Source organism: Ochotona princeps, chromosome 7 (assembly GCF_030435755.1).
Source record: "Ochotona princeps isolate mOchPri1 chromosome 7, mOchPri1.hap1, whole genome shotgun sequence".
Taxonomy (NCBI): domain Eukaryota; kingdom Metazoa; phylum Chordata; class Mammalia; order Lagomorpha; family Ochotonidae; genus Ochotona; species Ochotona princeps.
This window is the reverse complement of record NC_080838.1, coordinates 65,000,320-65,019,740: the sequence shown is the minus strand read 5'-3', so window position 1 is coordinate 65,019,740 and position 19,421 is coordinate 65,000,320. Positions and strand designations below refer to the sequence as shown.

At 44.3% G+C, this 19,421-nt stretch overlaps 1 protein-coding gene across 1 annotated transcript in view; it reads left to right on the top strand.

Moving 5' to 3' along the window:
* The window catches only part of FRAS1 (Fraser extracellular matrix complex subunit 1), a 277,676-nt gene that overhangs the window by 182,511 nt on the left and 75,744 nt on the right, over nt 1-19,421 (top strand). Inside the window, exons 38-46 of the mRNA XM_058666643.1 lie at nt 914-1,062; nt 1,225-1,387; nt 3,587-3,722; nt 7,112-7,302; nt 8,301-8,454; nt 9,573-9,836; nt 10,463-10,651; nt 12,094-12,213; nt 12,499-12,678. Of these exons, the coding sequence (XP_058522626.1) occupies nt 914-1,062; nt 1,225-1,387; nt 3,587-3,722; nt 7,112-7,302; nt 8,301-8,454; nt 9,573-9,836; nt 10,463-10,651; nt 12,094-12,213; nt 12,499-12,678 (1,546 nt within the window). The remainder of the gene's footprint in view (nt 1-913; nt 1,063-1,224; nt 1,388-3,586; nt 3,723-7,111; nt 7,303-8,300; nt 8,455-9,572; nt 9,837-10,462; nt 10,652-12,093; nt 12,214-12,498; nt 12,679-19,421) is intronic.

Here is a 19,421-nt window from a genome sequence, read left to right as displayed (position 1 = left end):
GATCAGATGGAAAACCCACTGTTGCTAGCCCACTTCCAGACATTCCAGACTTAGTACCCCACCTGACTTGTGTGCAATAGCCATGAAAGTCTATATTTAATCATATTGTAACCAAGCAACATTTATTTTCTTTGTTGTAGTGGTAAAATGTAGAGTACCTGATTGTCTCAGTCAGGTGCTCTGAAAGATGAACAGCTCAGGGGAACTTTCTCAGACAGTATCAGCCTTCTAGATATTTCCAAAAATATTTTTGAAGGAAACTGTCCATTAATATGTTCAGTGGCCACAAAGAAAGCTCATTTTATTTCTCAGCAAAAGCCATAAGAGGAAACTCCTCTATAGATTCAGTCCTGATAGAACAAAATCCCCAAGACTTCATAAATTCTTTTGTAAATTCCACATTTTATCATGTTGAACATTATTTGAAGCGAGTCATTGACTAGTGAAATGACTTCTGTTTCACAAAATGTGTACCATTGTGTAGCATATTATGTGTTCCCATGGATCCTTGCTTGTTTCTGAAAAACAAAACAGATTCAAACTCTAGAATACTGTCCTGTATGTGGATGACCTACAGTTCACAGTGTTTTTCACTTAAATATTTGGTGAAAACAGAAAACCACAGAAGCATGTATTACAATGATAGTGACAATAGGTCATCTCTTTGCTTTATGTTCCATACCTCAAGGGCATGTCCCCGCTGCTGTCTTTAGCATTGGAAAATAATATTATCAAACAGGTATTTTAAAAGGAAAATACTGGCATTTCATGTGACTTAAAATGGTGTTGCTTTATGGCAAAAGAGAAAGGGACTGTCTTTGAATGGAGAAGGAAACACCTGTGAACTGTGGTCCTAGAAGTATTTATTCCTAAAAATGTGCATGCTGGTCTTCACTCTTATTATCCTTACTAGGATGATTCTTCCCCTGATTCAAAGATCTGGATTCAGTTACATTCTCTGCCCTTGTATGGCACACTCTTAAAAACCTCAGGCTCTGAGGTGGAAGAACTCTCAGAGGTCTCGAACTTCACAATGGAAGACATCAACCACAAGAACATCAGGTACATAACCATTTGATGTTGTCTGACAGAATTTTACAAAACTGTATTAACTTCATTTTAAACAACTCGTTGCATCTGCTTGAGACCCTATATTGTTTCTGGCCTCATTCTCACACAAAGTTGTGATTATCGTTCCTTTGATTGTTCTTTCGACCTTCAAAGGTACTCTGCTGTGTTTGAGATGAATGGTCATCTGGTTACTGACCGCTTCCATTTCTCTGTGTTGGATTCGGACCACAACCGTCTGGACAATCAGATGTTTACCATCACGATCACTCCTGCTCAGACTCCGCCTCCGGTCATTGCTTTTGCTGACCTGATCACGGTAATGCAGTCCACAGATCCACAGACATGAAGTGCTAGGGAAAGCTGGAATCTGTGGTGACGTCAGTGAAAGCATCTCTGCCTCTCTTGGCTGCCAAGTCCTTCCTCCAAGATATCTGGGCAATGATATCAAACTATATAGGGTTTCCAGTTATAGACTTTTCAGAAAATATAAAAATGGTTAGATGCAGATACCAAATCTTAGATCCACATTATCTAGTCAATAAATACCTACATGCTAGACACTATGCTAGGTGTTGTTAGTAAATATTTATTTTATAATTTAAGAGGCAGGGAGCAGGCCTTGCAGCATAGTGAAGTAAGAGGCCACCTGCAATGCTGGCATCCATACTGAAACACCTCTTTAAGTCCCTGCTGCTTCATTTTTTATCTACTTCCCTACTAATGTAGATCAGTGGAGGGTGCTCCAAATATTAGGGCCCTGCCACCCATGCAGGAGACCCAAATGGAGTGGTCATCTGGGGAGTGAGCCAGTGGATAGAAGATATCTCTACCCCTCACCCCCCATCACTCTCACCTTCAAATAAATAATTAAATCCTTAAAAAAAAAAAAAGATCATGTGAGAGATAGAGAGGGAAATAAAGAACTCCCATTTGCTGATTTACTCCCCAAATGCCTGCAATAGGCCCCAGCTAGAGTTGAAGTCAGAAGCCATGAACTCAGTCAAGTCTCCCGAGTGGGTTTCAAGGACCCAATCACCTGCTGCCCCCCAGGGTCTCCACTAGCATAAAGCTGGAGTAGGAAAGGAACCCTATGTTGAACCCAGGATGCAAATATGGAGTTAGACTTTCTCTGGGCAGAGTAACTAAAACATGGACATTTCCCCCCAAACAGTCTTTAAATCAAATCAATACTTATCTACCATTTTAAACAATGTTGATGGGATATTGGGAGGACAGGGTGATAATACAGTATATCTTGATCAGTGAAGTTGCTCAGGCATGAGTTGGAGTGCCAGGTTTGTTACATATTAGTTGGCTAACTTTGGACCCAGGATTGAATCTTTATACCTTTAAAATACTACTCTTCCTACTACATGAAGGATTTCTTTGAGAGTTCGTAACATAGCTATCAAACCAGGACCCCGGCAAATCAGGAAGCCGCCAGAGAGCCACTCACCCCATGTACATACGTGGTGGAAAGCTTGGCTGTGCTAGGCTGGAATCGTGGCGGGGGACCTGAGCCCTCCGGGCCGCATGGCTGCCGGGGGTTTGAGAGTTCATAACATAGCATGAAACCCCTAGTACAGTACCCAGTGCGTGATATGGATTCCATAACAGTTCATTCATTTCTGTCTTCCTATTGTACATGCACACCCGAATGATAAAAGTCCAGGCATTTTTCAGGCTTTGACAAGCTGCTGAATATTCATACAACTCAATTGTTTCTAAACAGCTCCAATAGACTTGCCATGCGTTCTATTTACACATCTTGTAAAAGCCACTTGTTCCTGTCCCCATTCCCTGACTCAGGGTGACTTTCTACTTCATCATTTACATATCTTTCTACAGTGAACCAATAGTTGTCCCAAGTGAAATAACTGGACTGTTTCCAGCAGGTCAGTGATAAGCACCAGGCTCAGCTTGCAGAGTTAGTGTACAAACCTGAGCCCTTAAGAAGAAAGGTAGCTTGAGCAACTACTACCACTTAGATTTATATCCCTCCTCAGTGTTAAGATAAGCCCTAGCTCTCAGATGCTGTAAACCCTTTCTTTCTATGCACTATACATAAACAGTGTAAGGGAGGATGTGGGACTTTAATTCTGGGTAGCAAAGCCCGTGGGACAGTCACCCTGACAGTGTCCACAGGAGGCCTGCATCAATCATTCTCTAGCTGTGGGCCTTTGAATGCTGCTATCATCCCGGCATGCACCTGCACCAAGGCAGCTGATAGGAATTTACCAGAGCTGCTTTATAACCAGATCCATCACTGAACTAAGCACAGCTTTGAAGGGAGATGCAAAAGTCATCATTTCTGAGTGTAGCTTGGGGAGGTGTTGAAAGATTGCTGGTCCTTGGCACTGCACACATTTCTTATCTTGTCCATGGAGAATCTGCCTTCATGGAGAAGCAGAATTGGCACTAGAAGGTCACCAAGGTGGTACTTTGCAACTCAGGTCTGTTTTACTGCAGTTCTGTGTAATCGTCTGAGGACTCCCTGTATTCTTTTCTCTCCTAGGTTGAAGAAGGGGGGAGAGCCCCACTCTCATTTCACCATTTCTTTGCCACTGATGACCACGACAACCTCCAGGAGGCTGCTGTCATTAAACTAAGTGCCCTGCCCAAATATGGCTGCATTGAGAACACAGGAACAGGTACCAGTTGCCATGTGACCATTCTTTGGATCAGGAGCAGGGGAGGAAGAGGCAAGGAGTGGGCTAGGTCTTTAGGTCTGATGAGACCTGGAGATGAGAAGTCAAAGAGGAAGGGAACTATTTCAAAGAGATGGAAGGTAGGAAAGGAGGAGGGTAGGAGGGTTTTATTCGTTTAACTAAAGGCATCCAACATTTCCTGTGTACTGAATACTTCTTAAAACACTAGGGATCTAGAAGTATCAAAACAGACAAAACCCTATAGCTTTATGATTTCTCAGATCATGGTTTGGGAAGTGGGATGACCATGAATAAAACAACCACTACTGGGGGAAATGTTGAAGATACTAGAAGATAAATAAACACTGTGGAAATAAATAGAGCAAGACAGAGGGATTAGGGAAGTCAGCAGTGGAGGTAGATGGGCAGGTGGATCACAGAACTGTTAAGGAAATCGAAATTCCTGTCTTATTGAGAGACAGCCACAATTTATTTGAACCACAGCTTCTGCCTGAGCCCCTTCCACAGATCTAATGTGAGTCAAAATGCCTGTTTCTCTTTCCACACCCCTTCTCCTCCTCCTTGGAGACCCACTGATGGGTGTCACTGGAAAGAGAGGCAAGCAGTCACGGATGGTCTCCAGCCCCCTAACACCTGCTGTGACTGACAGTTGAAACAGCTCTTGGCAGGTCCCTGCCCTGTCCCTCTGCAATGAGATTCCCTGAGCACTAGAGGATGGCTCAAATTGATATGCAGATAGCAGCTGCCTCACCATGGACTGCAGGTGTCTGGCCAGCATGCTGCCTGGAAATTGCACTTGATTACCGGAAACTCATTCAGTGGTGGTCATGTTCTCCTGCAGTAAAACCCGGAGTCTTCCCTCTCGTGTTTTCAGCATGTGCTCGGATTTGTTTCAACAAACACCTGTGTGTGATCCAGTGGCTAGAAAGATGAATAAGACACCCAATTTACCTCATGTAAATGGAGAAGGAAAAATAGAGAAACCACAGTAAGTGACAAATGCCAGGTCAGAGAAAGAAGTTGAATACTGATCGCATTCATAAAATAAAGCAATTACTTTTGACTAGGAAGGCAAAAAAAGTCTAGGAAGTGACTTTGGAGACAGAACCTGAAGGGTTAGTGAGAGTTGTTGTGGACAGAGGGAAGGGTATGAGCAAGGTAGCAAATACTGAAAGAGTGTTTGCCCTCCAGGTCATGTCTTCTCCATGTGTGGCCTCTTTCTTCTTAAGCCTCTATAACCTGTTTCACATTAATGGGCATGTGCACCCCACAGAAACGTGTCCCACTGCCCCAAAAGTTGGCTGTCTAGCAAATTTCAGCTTCAGTGAAAAGAAGTTCTCAAACATGGTTTGCGGAGCTTGAGAGAGCAGTTGCCTGGACAGCAGCCCCAGGGATCCTGTAGAGTTGGCATTCTCTAGGAATTTGTATTTCTCACCAGCTTACCTTTGCCACTGCCACTGTCCCACAGGCCACATTCAATAACATTGGTATAAACCTAGAAGAAAGTAAAAGGCAGTAGGCTCAGGGTTCAGAGTAACTGTGCTAAGGTTCATGAGCCTCGGATCCACCCTTTGCTCCAAGGGAGATACCCCTTTGCCTCGGTTTAGAGTTGAGTCCACTTTATGTTAATGAGACCAGCTGTCTGTGCTCCAAGTCCAGCCAATCAGAAGAACATCTTAAAAGTGGTTCAGATAGATGGTACTTTTGCTTCATGCCAACAAAAGGGAAGAAATGGACTGATGTATTTTCAGGTAGGCAATCTCATGATGTGGAATCTACACTCATGTCGGCACAAGTAGGACAGGACCCACCTCGTCACCTCTATAGCAAATCTGCATTCCAGCCCGGGGGGTACTGGGTGATCCTAATGATATTAAATTTGTACACAGGCCCTCCTGCTAAAGAAGGATGGGAAGCAGACCAATAGGGATTATTTACATTTAAAAGTAGAAGGTACAGTTTTTAAAAACTGGCAGAATGTGGTGCCTACAGTTTCGGTGTGAGATTGATTTGTTGAATAATTTGTGTTCCAGTGATTGAATTGTGATTATACATGTGCATATTTTTAGGCATCATTTACTTAGGCTCTTTTGACTCAGGTAAGTCCCATCTCCCCTACCGGCAGCGATCAGCGGAAGGAGAATGTAAACATGGAAAGGAATTTTAGCAGCTCCTTCTGAAAACACCGATCCTATGTCCAAGGGATTATTGGGTCCCTGGCTCGCTTAGCTGTCTCTACACTTCTGGTATCCAGAGAAACCAAGTCTGAGTAGTAAAGAAAATTCATGTCACTGAAGAAAAACATGTATTTTAAACTCTTCTTTGTAATAAATTGCTAAGAAAACACTCTCATTCCTCATCTTTCCGTTGAGGTGTCAACAAATATGCCACTATTTACAACTCAGGAAAATAATGGTCTTTTAATTTATGGTCTGCTCTTTGCAAAGGATCATGGAGAAGAGAAGGGAGAGCTTGTATTCAGATCAGCTAGCTCTACTTTCCCTTGCTGATACACACCAAGGAAATGTTGGACACAGAGGTCTCTTTTTATCTGCTATCCCTAGGAGAAGATTGAGGTAACAATTTAACATCCATCAATTAGACAGACTCAGGTTGAAATCAAATAAGAGACAAAACATCTGTTGTGCAGACACTGATGATTCCTGCCATTGGCTTTTTGTTGTGTTTGGGGTTGGGGTAAGAAGAGTGCAGTGGATACAACACTTTCTGTGGAGCTTTAAATGGCAGCTGGTATGTCAGCAGCTGGAAGCCACCTGCACACTGAATGGTACCCAAACATCACATATTTTTGGTGTACTGCCTCCCAGGCTGGGCTCTGAGCCCCCACTGAGGTTTGCTTAAGGCACTGACAGATAAAATGAAAACATGCTGGAGGAAATGAATCCTGGATAAAAAAAAGTATACAGATCACCTTTTGTTATGGAAAGAATGTTTTTCTTTCAGGATAGTCCCCAAAGTGTGTCTTTGAAATTGACTGGAACTTAAGGTAGAATCTTTGCTGCTATATTCTTACTTGCCCCAAGATGTATAATATCAAAAGATTCTGCTCCAAAAAAGCACTGAGCCTATGTGTTGGCAAATAAGAACACTCTGAATGCTCTCCTGATATTGTATCGTTTGATTCTCTGTGGTGAGAGCTTCATAGATACAGACATCCACTTGAAGATGAAAAATAAGCAGTGCAGAAACTTAGATCTGACTCATTCTGGTTTTGTACTTTGCCCATTCTCCCAGGTGTATTCTTAAGCATAATAAGTTCATCTCTTTGAGAATGTTTTATTTTCTGGTTGCATCTTAGTAAGAAAGGGCTAGTGGATTGGGGTCAAAGATCTCTTTTGATTTTCGTGCAGGTGATCGTTTTGGCCCAGAAACTACCAGCAACCTAGAGGCGTCATTCCCTATCCAAGATGTGTTAGAGAACTCCATTTACTATTTCCAGAGTGTGCATGAAAGCATTGAGCCAACCCATGACATTTTCAGTTTTTATGTGAGTGATGGAACAAGTCGCTCAGAAATTCACAGCATCAACATCACCATTGAGGTAAAGACTTTGACAGTTGGGCAAGTGGAGCATTTGGCCGCGGAATCCTAACATTAGAGAACATTCTTTGTGCAGACTCCAGAATGAAGAAGATTGGATATGACCTTCAACTTTAAAGATCAGTTTTAAAATATAACTCTGACCTTCAGAAAACTTGTAGAGTTAAGGCTGGCATTTTGGGAAAGGTCCGAGTTGGAAATCTGAATTTCCATTTCAGGGTAAAATGTATCCTTTCTTCATGAAAAAGATCAGAGAGCCAGAGAAGCTTTGCCCAACATATCTTGAGATCAAAACTAGCATGCCTATTTTTCTCTGCAATAACTGTGTTTGGTTCTGTCTGCATACTTGCCTTTTCTTGTAGTTTCAATGCATTTATTAAGTTAATTGTAACATCAAAGAAATGAATTTCTTCATGCTGTATCTATTTTCACTTGAGCAAAAACATAGGCTTGCTCTAGTATGCCAGAGAGAAAGAGAAACAAAAGATCAATCTGGAAATGGAATAACTCTACCTTGGGAAAATAAGACATCTGAAAACTTGAGCACTTTGCAGACTCAGTGGAGAACCAGGACTGGCACAGGGACAGGGGTAGCTTAGAAGCCCCAGTTTTCAGACACGGTAACCTCTTAGAGGTGCTGAGATAGGCTTTGGGTTTTCCACAATAGTCTCAGTGTGCTCTTTGATGTCCCAGTTACTTGTATTTGTCAAGTTATCACATGTTCATATTTTTAGTGTAGAGAGTATGGTCAATACACTTACAGAGATCTCTTATAAGATTTTCATAAGATGTATATCCACTTACTTTCCAGGAAACACTTTGTATGAGGTACTCTCTTTTCAAGCGAACCATTTCTGTTAGGAAGTAAAAACAGTGAGGCATTAAATGCTGTTTAATGGTGAAATTTTCCAAAGCAATGATGCTTCTTCTAAATAGTGTACCTTTGCTTATCTTTTGAATTGATGGCTGTGTGAGACCTGATATTTATGTTTGAATCAGAGGAGGAATGATGAGCCACCGAGGATGATGTTGCAGCCACTCAGTGTGCACCTGAGCTCAGGAGTGGTGATAAGCAATTCTTCATTGAGTCTACAAGACCTAGACACCCCAGATAATGAGCTGATCTTTGTATTGACAAAACTGCCTGATCACGGTAAGGCACACACTGCAATGGAAGACTTCTTATTTGAGGTGCCCAATGGGTTATTAGAATAAAAACATTGATTGCAGCTGGTTATTCCTTCGCTTTTCTTGTGTGTGGTCCATTCTTTGCATCAAAGTGCGATCAAAATCACAGCTGGCTAGTATTCACTGGGGTCATGGTAGACACTGATTGCTTAAAAATCCCAAATTCTTAGATAGTGTTGTCTCAAATTTAATTTCAACTGTTTTCTAACTTTCCCATGTAAACCTGAAGCAAAGTGGGTTTCAAAGCCAGCTTTTCCTCTTCTCAGTGTGTGCACCATTGCCTGGGAATCCTGGGCCTTCCCATGCGGCCTTGGAACAGTATACTAGACAGAAACTTGTGTTAATTTGGGAAGAAAACACTTTCCTGACATAAGCAAACTGCAAAAAAAAAAAAAAAAATCACTCTATGGATTTTTTCTACCTACTTTTCTTAGTACCATCCTGCTGGTATTAACTAATCCAGAGGAGCCCAAATGATGTGTCCCATTCTGCCGTAATGTCCAATTGGTCCTTTCTAGATGAAACCCTTGCTGCTGACAGAGTGAAGAGGAGAATGTGTTGGCCATTGCATTGTAGCTTGCCCTCTTTCACTCACTTCAGTTACTCTAATCGTTCCATTGCATCATATTTCCTTTGAAAATAAACCACAAGCTGAGGATGCATAGTATCTTTCTCAATTTAAAACATATTCACAGCATCCACTCCAGGTGCCATAAGAAGGGCAGTGAGTGAATGATGCTCTTTTCAGTTTGCAAATGGGAAAGGTAAAGTTTAGAAGGTTTGCAAGTGAGTTTGAATTAGTGAAGGAAAATGTGACAACTCTTCCATTGTTTAACCGCATACGTCTACATCTCCATCAGACATTTCTAAGCAGGAAAAGCCAGGACTTTGTCATCTTTATTTGTAGGTGAGCTAAAAGGGCAGTATTTTGTGCTTGTAGAGAAAATATCAACCAACTTGTCATCACCAAGAGTTTCCAAGGTACTTGGTGTACTCCCACGCTCATATTAGTTAAAATCAGAGGTCAATTCTTTGATGTCATATGTGAGTGTGTTTTGCCATTGTCTGTTCTTATTTCCTCAGGTCACCTTTTGCGGAGACTTACTGCTTCTGAGCCCCTGGAGAATGGGACGGCTTTGGTCCAGGGCTCTGCCTTTACCTACCAGGAAGTTCTAGCTGGGCTGATTGGGTACCTGCCTGGCAACCATGAAGTAGCAGTGGATGAGTTCCAGTTCTCCCTCACTGATGGCTACCACGTGGACACAGGGAGGATGGAGATCCACATAGAACTGCCTACCAGTGATTCCTCTCTCTTGGTTATCAACCGAGGCCTACAGCTCTCAGCAGGTAAACACAGAAATCAAGTCCTTACGGTCCTTCTACCCTCATTTCCTCTTTGGTCAGTGGGTGGTCCTTCCTCCCATAGTATTATTTATACAGGATCATCAACTGACTAGTCTGTACTTGCAAATGCTAGAGTTTTGGAGAACTGTTGTTTTAGGGACAACTAAGAATGAGTGATAAGGAAATGTGTTTTGCCCAGTGGTGAGGCATCTTGGGACAGTCACATTCTACATCACAGTGCTTGAGTTCAAGTTTGGCTCTGTTCTTAATTCTAGCTTCGTGCTAACTTGTACTCTGGGATGCAGCGAGCAATGGTTGAAGTACTTGGGTCCATGCATCTTACATAGAAGAATCATATGGGATTTCCGGGCTCTAGGCTTCAGCCTTTTGCAGCCCTGGCTGTTGATGACTGTCTAAGGAGTAAACCAGCAGATGGAGGATCTGTCTCTCTGTCATTAAAAATATATATATATATTTTTTTAGAAAATTCATTGGGCTGGAAACAGAAAGTTAAGGCCCTGGTACCTAGACCTGTGAGTCTAGGTATAATAGTTTAGCCTCTCGTCTCCCAAACTCATTTAACATCTCCTTCCAAGCAGAGGAATGATCTACTCTGTCTTCTCTCCCAGGATCGGTAGCACGCATCACAGAGCAGCACCTGAAAGTAACAGATCCCAACTCAGATGATCTTCAAGTGGTGTACATCATGAAAGAAGATCCTGGCACAGGGCGCCTGCAGATGGTTACACAGGACAACCTGCAGCAAATTTCCATGAAAGGCCCCCTCCGAAGTTTCACACAGGCAGACGTGAGCCAAGGTCAGCCGCTTCTCTCCTACCTAAGATGACTTCACAGTCCCTGCCTGTAGTTCTGAGCTCAGAATGCTTGGCAGGCTATGGCAGTGAATTATGCAGTGTTTGTTTTCAATAAGAACTGAGTTATGGCTTCATTTATTCCCCCTCTTGTCACCTCATTTTCTTTTATTTGTTTCTTTTTTTCTTTCCTGTCCCTCCTTTTCTGCTTTCTTTTGTTCTTAAATAAACCTGTCTTTTTTGGCTAAAATGCACTCAGGCTTTGACATAGCACTGATGAAACTTGGGGTTATTATAGAGCTATTATGGATTGCTGTGATGCTCAAAAGTGTGTTTGAGAGAAGAAAGAAAGAGGTGTGCTGGGATGGATTAAGGGGAAAATTATGCCTGCCTTCTGTAAGCAATTTATATCCCTTTTGTACTCCCCAGTGTGCACAAGTTCATGAACTAAGCAAAAGGGAGGGGCACAAATCAGTGCTACCTGGGGGCGATCACGTGGCTTGTCCAGGAAACGCTGATGGAACAAGCATCAGTGTCAGATGCCGCATGGTTACTGTACTGAGATTTCAGGGGTGGAGAAAAAGAACTAAAAGTGACATATTGGAGAGCAAAGGTGGTCCAGGCTCACGAGATGCTGTGTAACTCTGTGTAGCAGTGGAACGCCGAGTGTGCCGCTGAGGAGCTGAGACAAGCATTTGGCCTGTGTAGCAAGCCCTAAGCTTGACAGAAGCTGAATTTACAATGGCCCTGTCTGTGTTTTAGTGGACGGGCTTGAAGCACAAAGGAAAATCATTCTTTAATTTGTCCCTGGTGTGGCTTTTATAAAATGAGTCCAGGCATTTGGTTATATTTACATTGAGAGGTTCTTAGCAATGATGCTGGGGTTTAACCAAAAATGCAATGTACCATCCATCAACCTCTCCATCCTTGGACTTTTTTTTCTAAGATGATGTTGGGATTTCTGTGCAGTGTTTATTTCTATATTCATTTATTGGCTGCTTGATTATAGCCAGGTTGTTCCAGGTCCCAGACAATGAGGAGTGAAGAGTTCTGAGATGAGGCTTTATATCCTCTTGTGCCACAAAGTAGAGATACAATACGGTCACTCCAAGGAGTGGAGGTGTGGTTGCTGTACCTCCTGCTCCAGGGATGTGTTTCATCAGGCCTTCCTAGAGAGGCTGACTGATCTACCAGAAAGGCTGAGCCTCAACCATAAGAAATGTCACTGAGGGTGACTTTGTTAGGGGATGTTCTTTGGTTATATACCATTCAATAGAAAAAGGAAAGGGGAAAATTGAGAACTTTATATTAAATGTCAAAAGTAGCATCAGAGAGAGGAAGTTGTCAATTGAGTCATGGGTGTAAATGCCAACAGAAGTCCCAATTCTCACTTACATGGAGACAGAGAGCACTAACAATATATCTTGTTGTTTACCCCTTATTTGTAGGGCAAGTAGAATACAGTCATGGAGCAGGAAATCCGAGTGGGAACTTTCCTTTTAAATTTGATGTGGTTGATGGAAAAGGCAACCAATTGATGGGCCAGTCATTTTCCATCAATGTTTCAGGTAAGGAGGATTAGTTTTGCTAATGTAAAGAAACTTCAGCAGATCTAGAGGTTATGCAATTTACAGTATGAAACTGACCTTGAAGCTTGAGCCCTTTCCTTCACCTCGATGGGGTAGAAAGAGGGAAATCATATTCTCTAGGGAACATGAACCTCTGGCTCCCTGATGCCCTCTCCAAGGGACAGCTATAAAGATTATTTGAAATTGCCCCAAGTACCAGGCCCATAACTAAAGGAAGGATGTAGAAAACATCCCATTTTCAGTCACTGTTTCTGATGTTTTCAGAAGGCAAATCCCCACCCATCATCATCACCAACAAAGGGCTGAGCTTGGATGAGAACTCAGTGAAGAAAATCACCACTTTGCAGCTATCTGCCACTGACATGGACAGTGATCCCACAGACCTGGTCTACAGAATCACCAGGCAGCCCCAGCTGGGCCACCTGGAACATGCCACATCACCCGGTAAGACTCATTTCAGTTGGAACTTAGTAAGTGACAACAACATTATGTGTATATATGCATCTAGAATCTGCTTTAATTGTCTTCCTCATCAATGCATACCTTTATTTATCTCCTTGTGCTTTTACACAGTAGCTATCTGATAATTTTTTGCTGAAAGTGAATGCCAGAAATTTTACGTTAAAACCATGTCTTCCTAACTGGTCAACACACATCTTATTCTTTATCTGCACTCCCTTAAATACATGGCTCAGTGCAAGTCACCATACCTGAAAATTCATTGTGACAGATTGTATGTTAGCCCATGTACAGAACAAGACTCTAATGTAGCTTCTGCTCAAGAAACAAAGATAAATGAAATACATACCTCCCCCTCCAGAGGACTCTTTCAGCTGAGATAAGGACTCTGCAGAAAGCTGCAACTTAGAAAACATGGGAATTGTTAACAGAAAGGAATAAACCTGGTGTTGGAAGAATAAATATTAGGTGGGAAAGGACCCAGAGGTAGCATTTAAGAATATTTTTGCAACAGATTTGGGACAAACAGAAATTGTTTTCTTCCCAGAAATGGGACCAGCATGAAACAAACTTAAAAAAAAAAAATGATGATTGGGCCAGTAAAGCTGAACTTTGTATTCTGAAAAGAGCAGGTGACAGGGCCCAGAGGTCAGCTGAGAATATAAAGATGGTCTTCAAGGTTGGCGTTGGAAACCTTTAATTCAGAAGGCAACAGGGTATCTCAATGGAAAAATGTATGCAGGGAAGGGAAGTACAAGATATCAGGTAGTGTTCAACAGGCTGAACCAGAGGAATGCAAAAGGAGGTGATGACAGTGGTTGGATGCTTCACACTGGCCCCTTAGGCAGTACAGAAGCCTTGCCTTGAGGGGTGTTGGTGTAAGAGTAAGACGAGAACAATGTGAGAGATAACATCTGGCACCTAGGATGTATTCATTAAACCATTTTTGGTTGAATGAATAAAGAAAGGAATTTCAAGGGAGAACCTGTAGTAACTAGCAGCTGTGTGAAATGAGGGACCAGAGATGTTTACTGAGTAAGTCATTTGAAGGTAAAATTGTCATTAATCCTTAGGGCATAAAGAAAGTGCCAGCTTATTCAAGATTTGGATTTTCTATGGTTTTCTTTGAAGTTTACATTACAGAGTCTCCATTCATTTAACGAGGGAAATGGCCACAGAAGGGGAGCCCCTGCCCAGAGAGTCGGGCAGTGAGCACACAAACAGCTCACATGCTATGTCAGATGTTAGGTAGGAGCGCAAGAAGCAAGTAAGCAAGGGAAGGCGTCCTGAACAACAGAATGGCATTTGAGCATTCTGAGATGCTGAGAGGTGCAGTAGCCTCACGAGTTCCCATAAGGCAAAAGTATTGTGGACAGAGAGCTCCCCAGGGGGACACAGCCTAAAGTGTGATCAGCCAGGCAAAGCAGGGTCAAGACCCAAGGAGACCAGCTAAATAAATGAGGGAGACCATGCAGAAGAGATGGGCTTTGGCAAGTGGAAGGGGAACAGGCAGAGATGGGACACGAGCAGAGCATGTCTGAGCCCAGGGTGATGGTGGAGGAGGGAGTGCTGGGCCAACAAGGCAGACTGCTGCAGAGAATGGACAGGTTGGCTCCCGTCTCCTATGCAAACACAAGCAGGTGGCTTGCCCTTTTGTCCTGAAGTTCCTGGAAGGAAGTATGCAGCTCAGTACCCCGCAAGACCTTGGCTGTGTGAGATATTTGATAAATAATTCATGAGCTAATTGCTTCTGCCAGGATTCTGTCAGGTGGCTGATGGTATCTCTCCAAAAATGAAAGGGCAGATTCTTGGCAATTGTGTAAGGTGACTACATGCACACTCTACAGAGCTCTAAAAAGCTTCAAGCTTCATCCACGCACCGCCAGTTGCCCACCTGCTGCTAAGTCACAGGCCCTTGCCCTTCGCTGACCCCAGGCTGTGTTAAGAGCCCAGCATGGGGTACTATAGAATCTTTCTTGGTTACATATCCCCAGGCTCTTCTAGATTTAAAATTGGACTGCCAAAATGGAACCTATTCTACTTAAGGAGAGGGGTAGGTGGTCCAGCTCCTCCTCCCCAATCCCAGAACAGGATCCTCTAAAACTGGGGGAACACTCTCTTAACCTGGGGTGGTTCCTTCATTCACCCTTTCCCCACAAGCATAGCTTCCTAATCTGTGTGTTCCCCAACCCCTGCCAGCTTTTCTCAATCTGCCTGTTTCCTGCCACTCTAAGCGGGGAAGATGCAGAGTTTCAGTGTCTGCCCCTTTTGTCTTGGGACCTTTCCATTGCCAGTAGGTCTGGGTTGTCCCCCCACCCCTCCCTCACCACCAACCCTACACTGAACCCTTTCTGTGGACTTGGCCGGAATTCTTTCTTTTCCTGTCTGCTCCAAAGTGGGAACATTTTCATGTTTGATTCTTTTCAAGTGTTGAAGGTCTCCCCTTGGAGGAAGTACACTTGACTTCTCACCAGCCTCTTAGAAGCAGCTGGCTGACTTAGAACAAAGCGTGTGCCTCGACAGAAGGGATGGGTCTACCAGGAGTCAGGGCTGGGCTTGTTCTTAGCAAGAAGAGCACAGCGACTTCTAGGCCAGTGTCCTGCTAAATGTGAATGCTGAGCTATTTGGGGACTGGACGCCTCCTGAAATTGTCGTTAACCGCCAGCCCTGGCACTCTCTTGGTGGCCCATTGTGAAATGTACTTAATCCCATGCTGTCTTTCTGGGTCAGCTGAGTGTAATTGATGGTCGTTCTCTCTAGACAGACAAAGTGGTATGAAAACCCTGTCTTTTCTCCCATAGAGTTGTACATCTCTGCAAGCTGTGCAGAGGACAAGTTTGAGCCGCCACCCCCGAGGAGGGTCCAGCATGTGGGGGTCTAAGCAGTCCTGTGTGTGCTGCCCTTCATAGCTGGAGCTGTACACTCCTGCCAGGATTTCCCCCCACTCCTAGACTTTATTTCTCTCTGAGCATAAGGAAAAGCAGGTGCAAAAAACTAAGATAGAAGCTAAGCTGCTGGAACAGAGATCCCCAAATAACAACAATTTAAGCAAAAGAAAAAAAAAGCCGTTTCTCCCAGAGCAAAGGCAGGTGGCCCTGGAGCCTGGGCTGGCTCAGTGACCTTCAATCCGAGGCATCCATCTTGGCCCAAAGTGACCACTGTGTTGGTTGCCCCAGTCAGCGGGAGTGGGAAGACTGCAGGCACCTTCATCTGTTTGTTAGAAGCATTACTGGAGTGTTGCTTTCATCTCAGCCCCGGCAGAAAACAGTTCTGCAAAGCTGAGAGGTGGCTCCTGCTGAGCACCCAGTTACTTAGCTAGTAATCAGAATTGTCTTTAAATCACTTCATTTATTTGCAAGGCAGAGAGACAGATAGAACCATCTGCTGAATCATTTCCCAGATGACCACAATAACTGGGGCTGGGCCAGGCCAAAGCCAGGAGCCAGGAGCTTCCTCTAGGTCTCCCATGTGGGTACAGGGGCCCAAGCACTCGGGTCATGCTCCGCTGCTTTCACATTAACAGAGAGCTGTGCTGAAAAATAAACAACCAGGATGCAATCAAGAACCCATACTGGATGGCGACACGACAGTCAGCAGCTTAACTGACTGCACCACAATGCCAGCAGGAGTTGTCTTTTTAAAATCAGGGAAGGGTCCTATTGGAATTTAACCAACTCCAGTGCAACACTGGTTCTCATAAGACAGTGCCTGTGTTTGCCACCCTGGGGTGCAGGTGGTTTCCTACTTCAGTTGGGGACTACGCACACATTTACAGGGCAGAGATGGGGTTGCTACATGTCCCACAGTGAATGTGTTGAGTCCTGGCTTAAATCATTGTTCTGTTCAGGAGTCTAATAACACTGTTAGTGAGGAACACTGGACTACTGCATTGCATCTGGAGTCTGAGACCTTGCCTTGACTTTGAGATGACTCCCAGTGCAGCATGCTGAGATCAGCACAGCTCCAGAGACTAGTGGCGACCCAGCCCCCCACCCCCTGGCTCACTTTAGTCTCCTACCACATGCACCAAGATGAGCTGAGCAGCTACTGCTTCCAGAAAACAGCCACACATTGGGCCTCACTCGGAGATGTGCATGCTTGAGCAGTTTCACCACCATGCAAGCATCACACTGTGTGTTTTGTGTGATGCTGTGGGCCAGCCACTCAGTACAGCCTCTTAATGCAAACCAGGCAGTTATGAGGTACCAGAAACACGAGCACTGCCACACAGCAGACAACCTCAACAGATTCATTTATAGTCAGCCTTTGTTTATGAGTGGGCTGCACCCTAACATAGCTGTAAAAAGTGAAGGAGAGCCCATGCATAAGCCAGTCACATTGCTGTTTATGATCGTTATCAACATGCTACGTATCACTGTATGTGCTGTACTAGTCTATGACTGGCTTCCTTTACACTGCATCACCATGAATGCATGAGTAATGTATCGAGCTGTGGTGTCCTGGCTGCTATGATATCACTAGGTGACAGGAAGTTTGGGTGTCCATTATGATCATCATAAAGGAGTATATGGTTCATGACGCAGTGAATGCCTTGCTTCAAAGTGGACTGCCTCATGCTGGCACGCCCTTGCCAGCTACCACACACCTTCCTCAAAGGCGATGATGACATGTGACCCCATCACTGCATGAAGCCACACGCTCTGTGATCCATCAGAATTTCTATAGACATTTAAAACACAATAGGTGGTACTTTGCTGGTAGGTAACTAGGTGGCTCCCTCTTGTGTAAAACAACCCCAAGTGTTTTCCTGAGGCAGCCCCTGAGAGCTGAGCCTGAACCTTGAATCCACTTTACAGCTGAAGGCATCATGCTGAGCATGGCTCCTGAACCCCGGGAGCACACCCACAGGTGTCTGGAAGCCACCAAACCTCTTGGTTCTGTTGGGGTGAACTTTTCAATGCACAGTGCTCAGCTTTATGCAACCCTGAGAAGGTGAGAAAGAAGGCATGTCTCCTGACCCAGTCCCCATCCTACCCCCATTTGAGAACTTGTAAATAAACCCCTGTGCCTCCATACAGACGTCAGAGTCAGGCAAATGACAAGTTCAACCTCAGCAGATTCAAGGCCCTATCGCTCTCTGTTTACTGTTCACCCCAAGACACCCACCAAAATGAACAGCCTCAAGGATGGAACCTAGCAGTCATTAATACTTCAATCCTCCGGCTGCTGCACAACCTGGCAGGGAACCTCCTCTTGTTAGGAGCTAGGAAGGTCTTGCCCACAGATTTACACTTTCTGCTGCCAAGTTCTCACTCCTTAAAGGAACTCAATTAAAGCTATGGCAAATCACTTTTCAAAAACAGCATATTTTCCCCTTCCCTACCCCAGCTGATCAGCAGGACTCCTGGCCTTTTAGATTCACTCTGAACATTCTCAGGGAAGTAGGCTTTTTGCCCTGCAATCACAAGAGCACATGTACCAGATTTTTGACTTGAGCAATAGCTCAAGGGGAGCTTTGAGGGGAGCCCCGGTGGCTTGCTCAGGTTTCACAGGACTAGAGGAAATACAGTGAGAAGAACAGAGGCCACAGTCAGGTTCCAGGGCTCAGCCAGCCCAGCCATCCATACTGGCCTGCTGCTGCTTGGGATGCGTGCACTGCTGGGGAAGATGGACATTCTCAGCTGTGCACACAGGGCCTAATCATTGGATTCCTCCTGCCTCAAGGGTTATGTATGTTTGTGGAGTCTCATCCATGTACTGCATCTTCATATATGTCAATGCTGCTTCTTGGCTATTGCTTGGCTAATCCAGATTCTGTTTGAAATGCCAGGATTATCAGTTTGCTAGCAGCCATAAGAAGCAATATTTTAAGATTTATTCATTTTATTACAGCCAGATATACACAGAGGAGGAGAGACAGAGAGGAAGATCTTCCGTCCGATAATTCACTCCCCAAGTGAGCCGCAACGGGCCGGTGCTGCGCCGATCCGATGCCGGGAACCTGGAACCTCTTCCGGGTCTCCCACACGGGTGCAGTGTCCCAATGCATTGGTCCGTCCTCAACTGCTTTCCCAGGCCACAAGCAGGGAGCTGGATGGGAAGTGGAGCTGCTGGGATTAGAACCAGCGCCCATATGGGATCCCGGGGCTTTCAAGGCGAGGATTTTAGCCGCTAGGCCATGCCGCGGGGCCCAAGAAGCAATATTTTTATTCACCAGATACAAATAGTTCTGTTATTAGTATGCCCACTCACTTTTCCTTATTTAAAAAAAAAAAGCAGTAGACCTGGTTAAGATAGCACTTAAGATTTTCACATCCTGGGGTTGGGGTTGTTGCATAGCTACTTAATTCACTGCAATGCCAGCATCCTAAATAGGTGAAAGTTTGAGTCCTGCCTGTTCCACTTCTGATCCAGCTTCCTGATGAAGCACCTGGAAAAACAGTGACCGATGGCCCAAGTGTCTGAGCCCCTGGCTGCTGGCTTTGGCCTGGCCCAGTTCTGATCATAGCCAGCATTTTGGGGAGTAAGCCAGTGGATAGATGTGTCTGTTTCTGGTTCTGCCTCCTCTTCTCTCTCTCTATCTCTCCCTCTATCTCTCTCTGTAACTCTGCCAAATAAATAAATAAAGCTTTATTTTTAAAAAATGATTCCCACAAGCCACTTTGTATGTGAGACAGGAAACCAGACTGGGAAAAGAGAAGTCTTGCTGTTTTCTTAACAATTCACTCTCTCATGAACAACTTGAAACCCCACCCCACAATGACTTA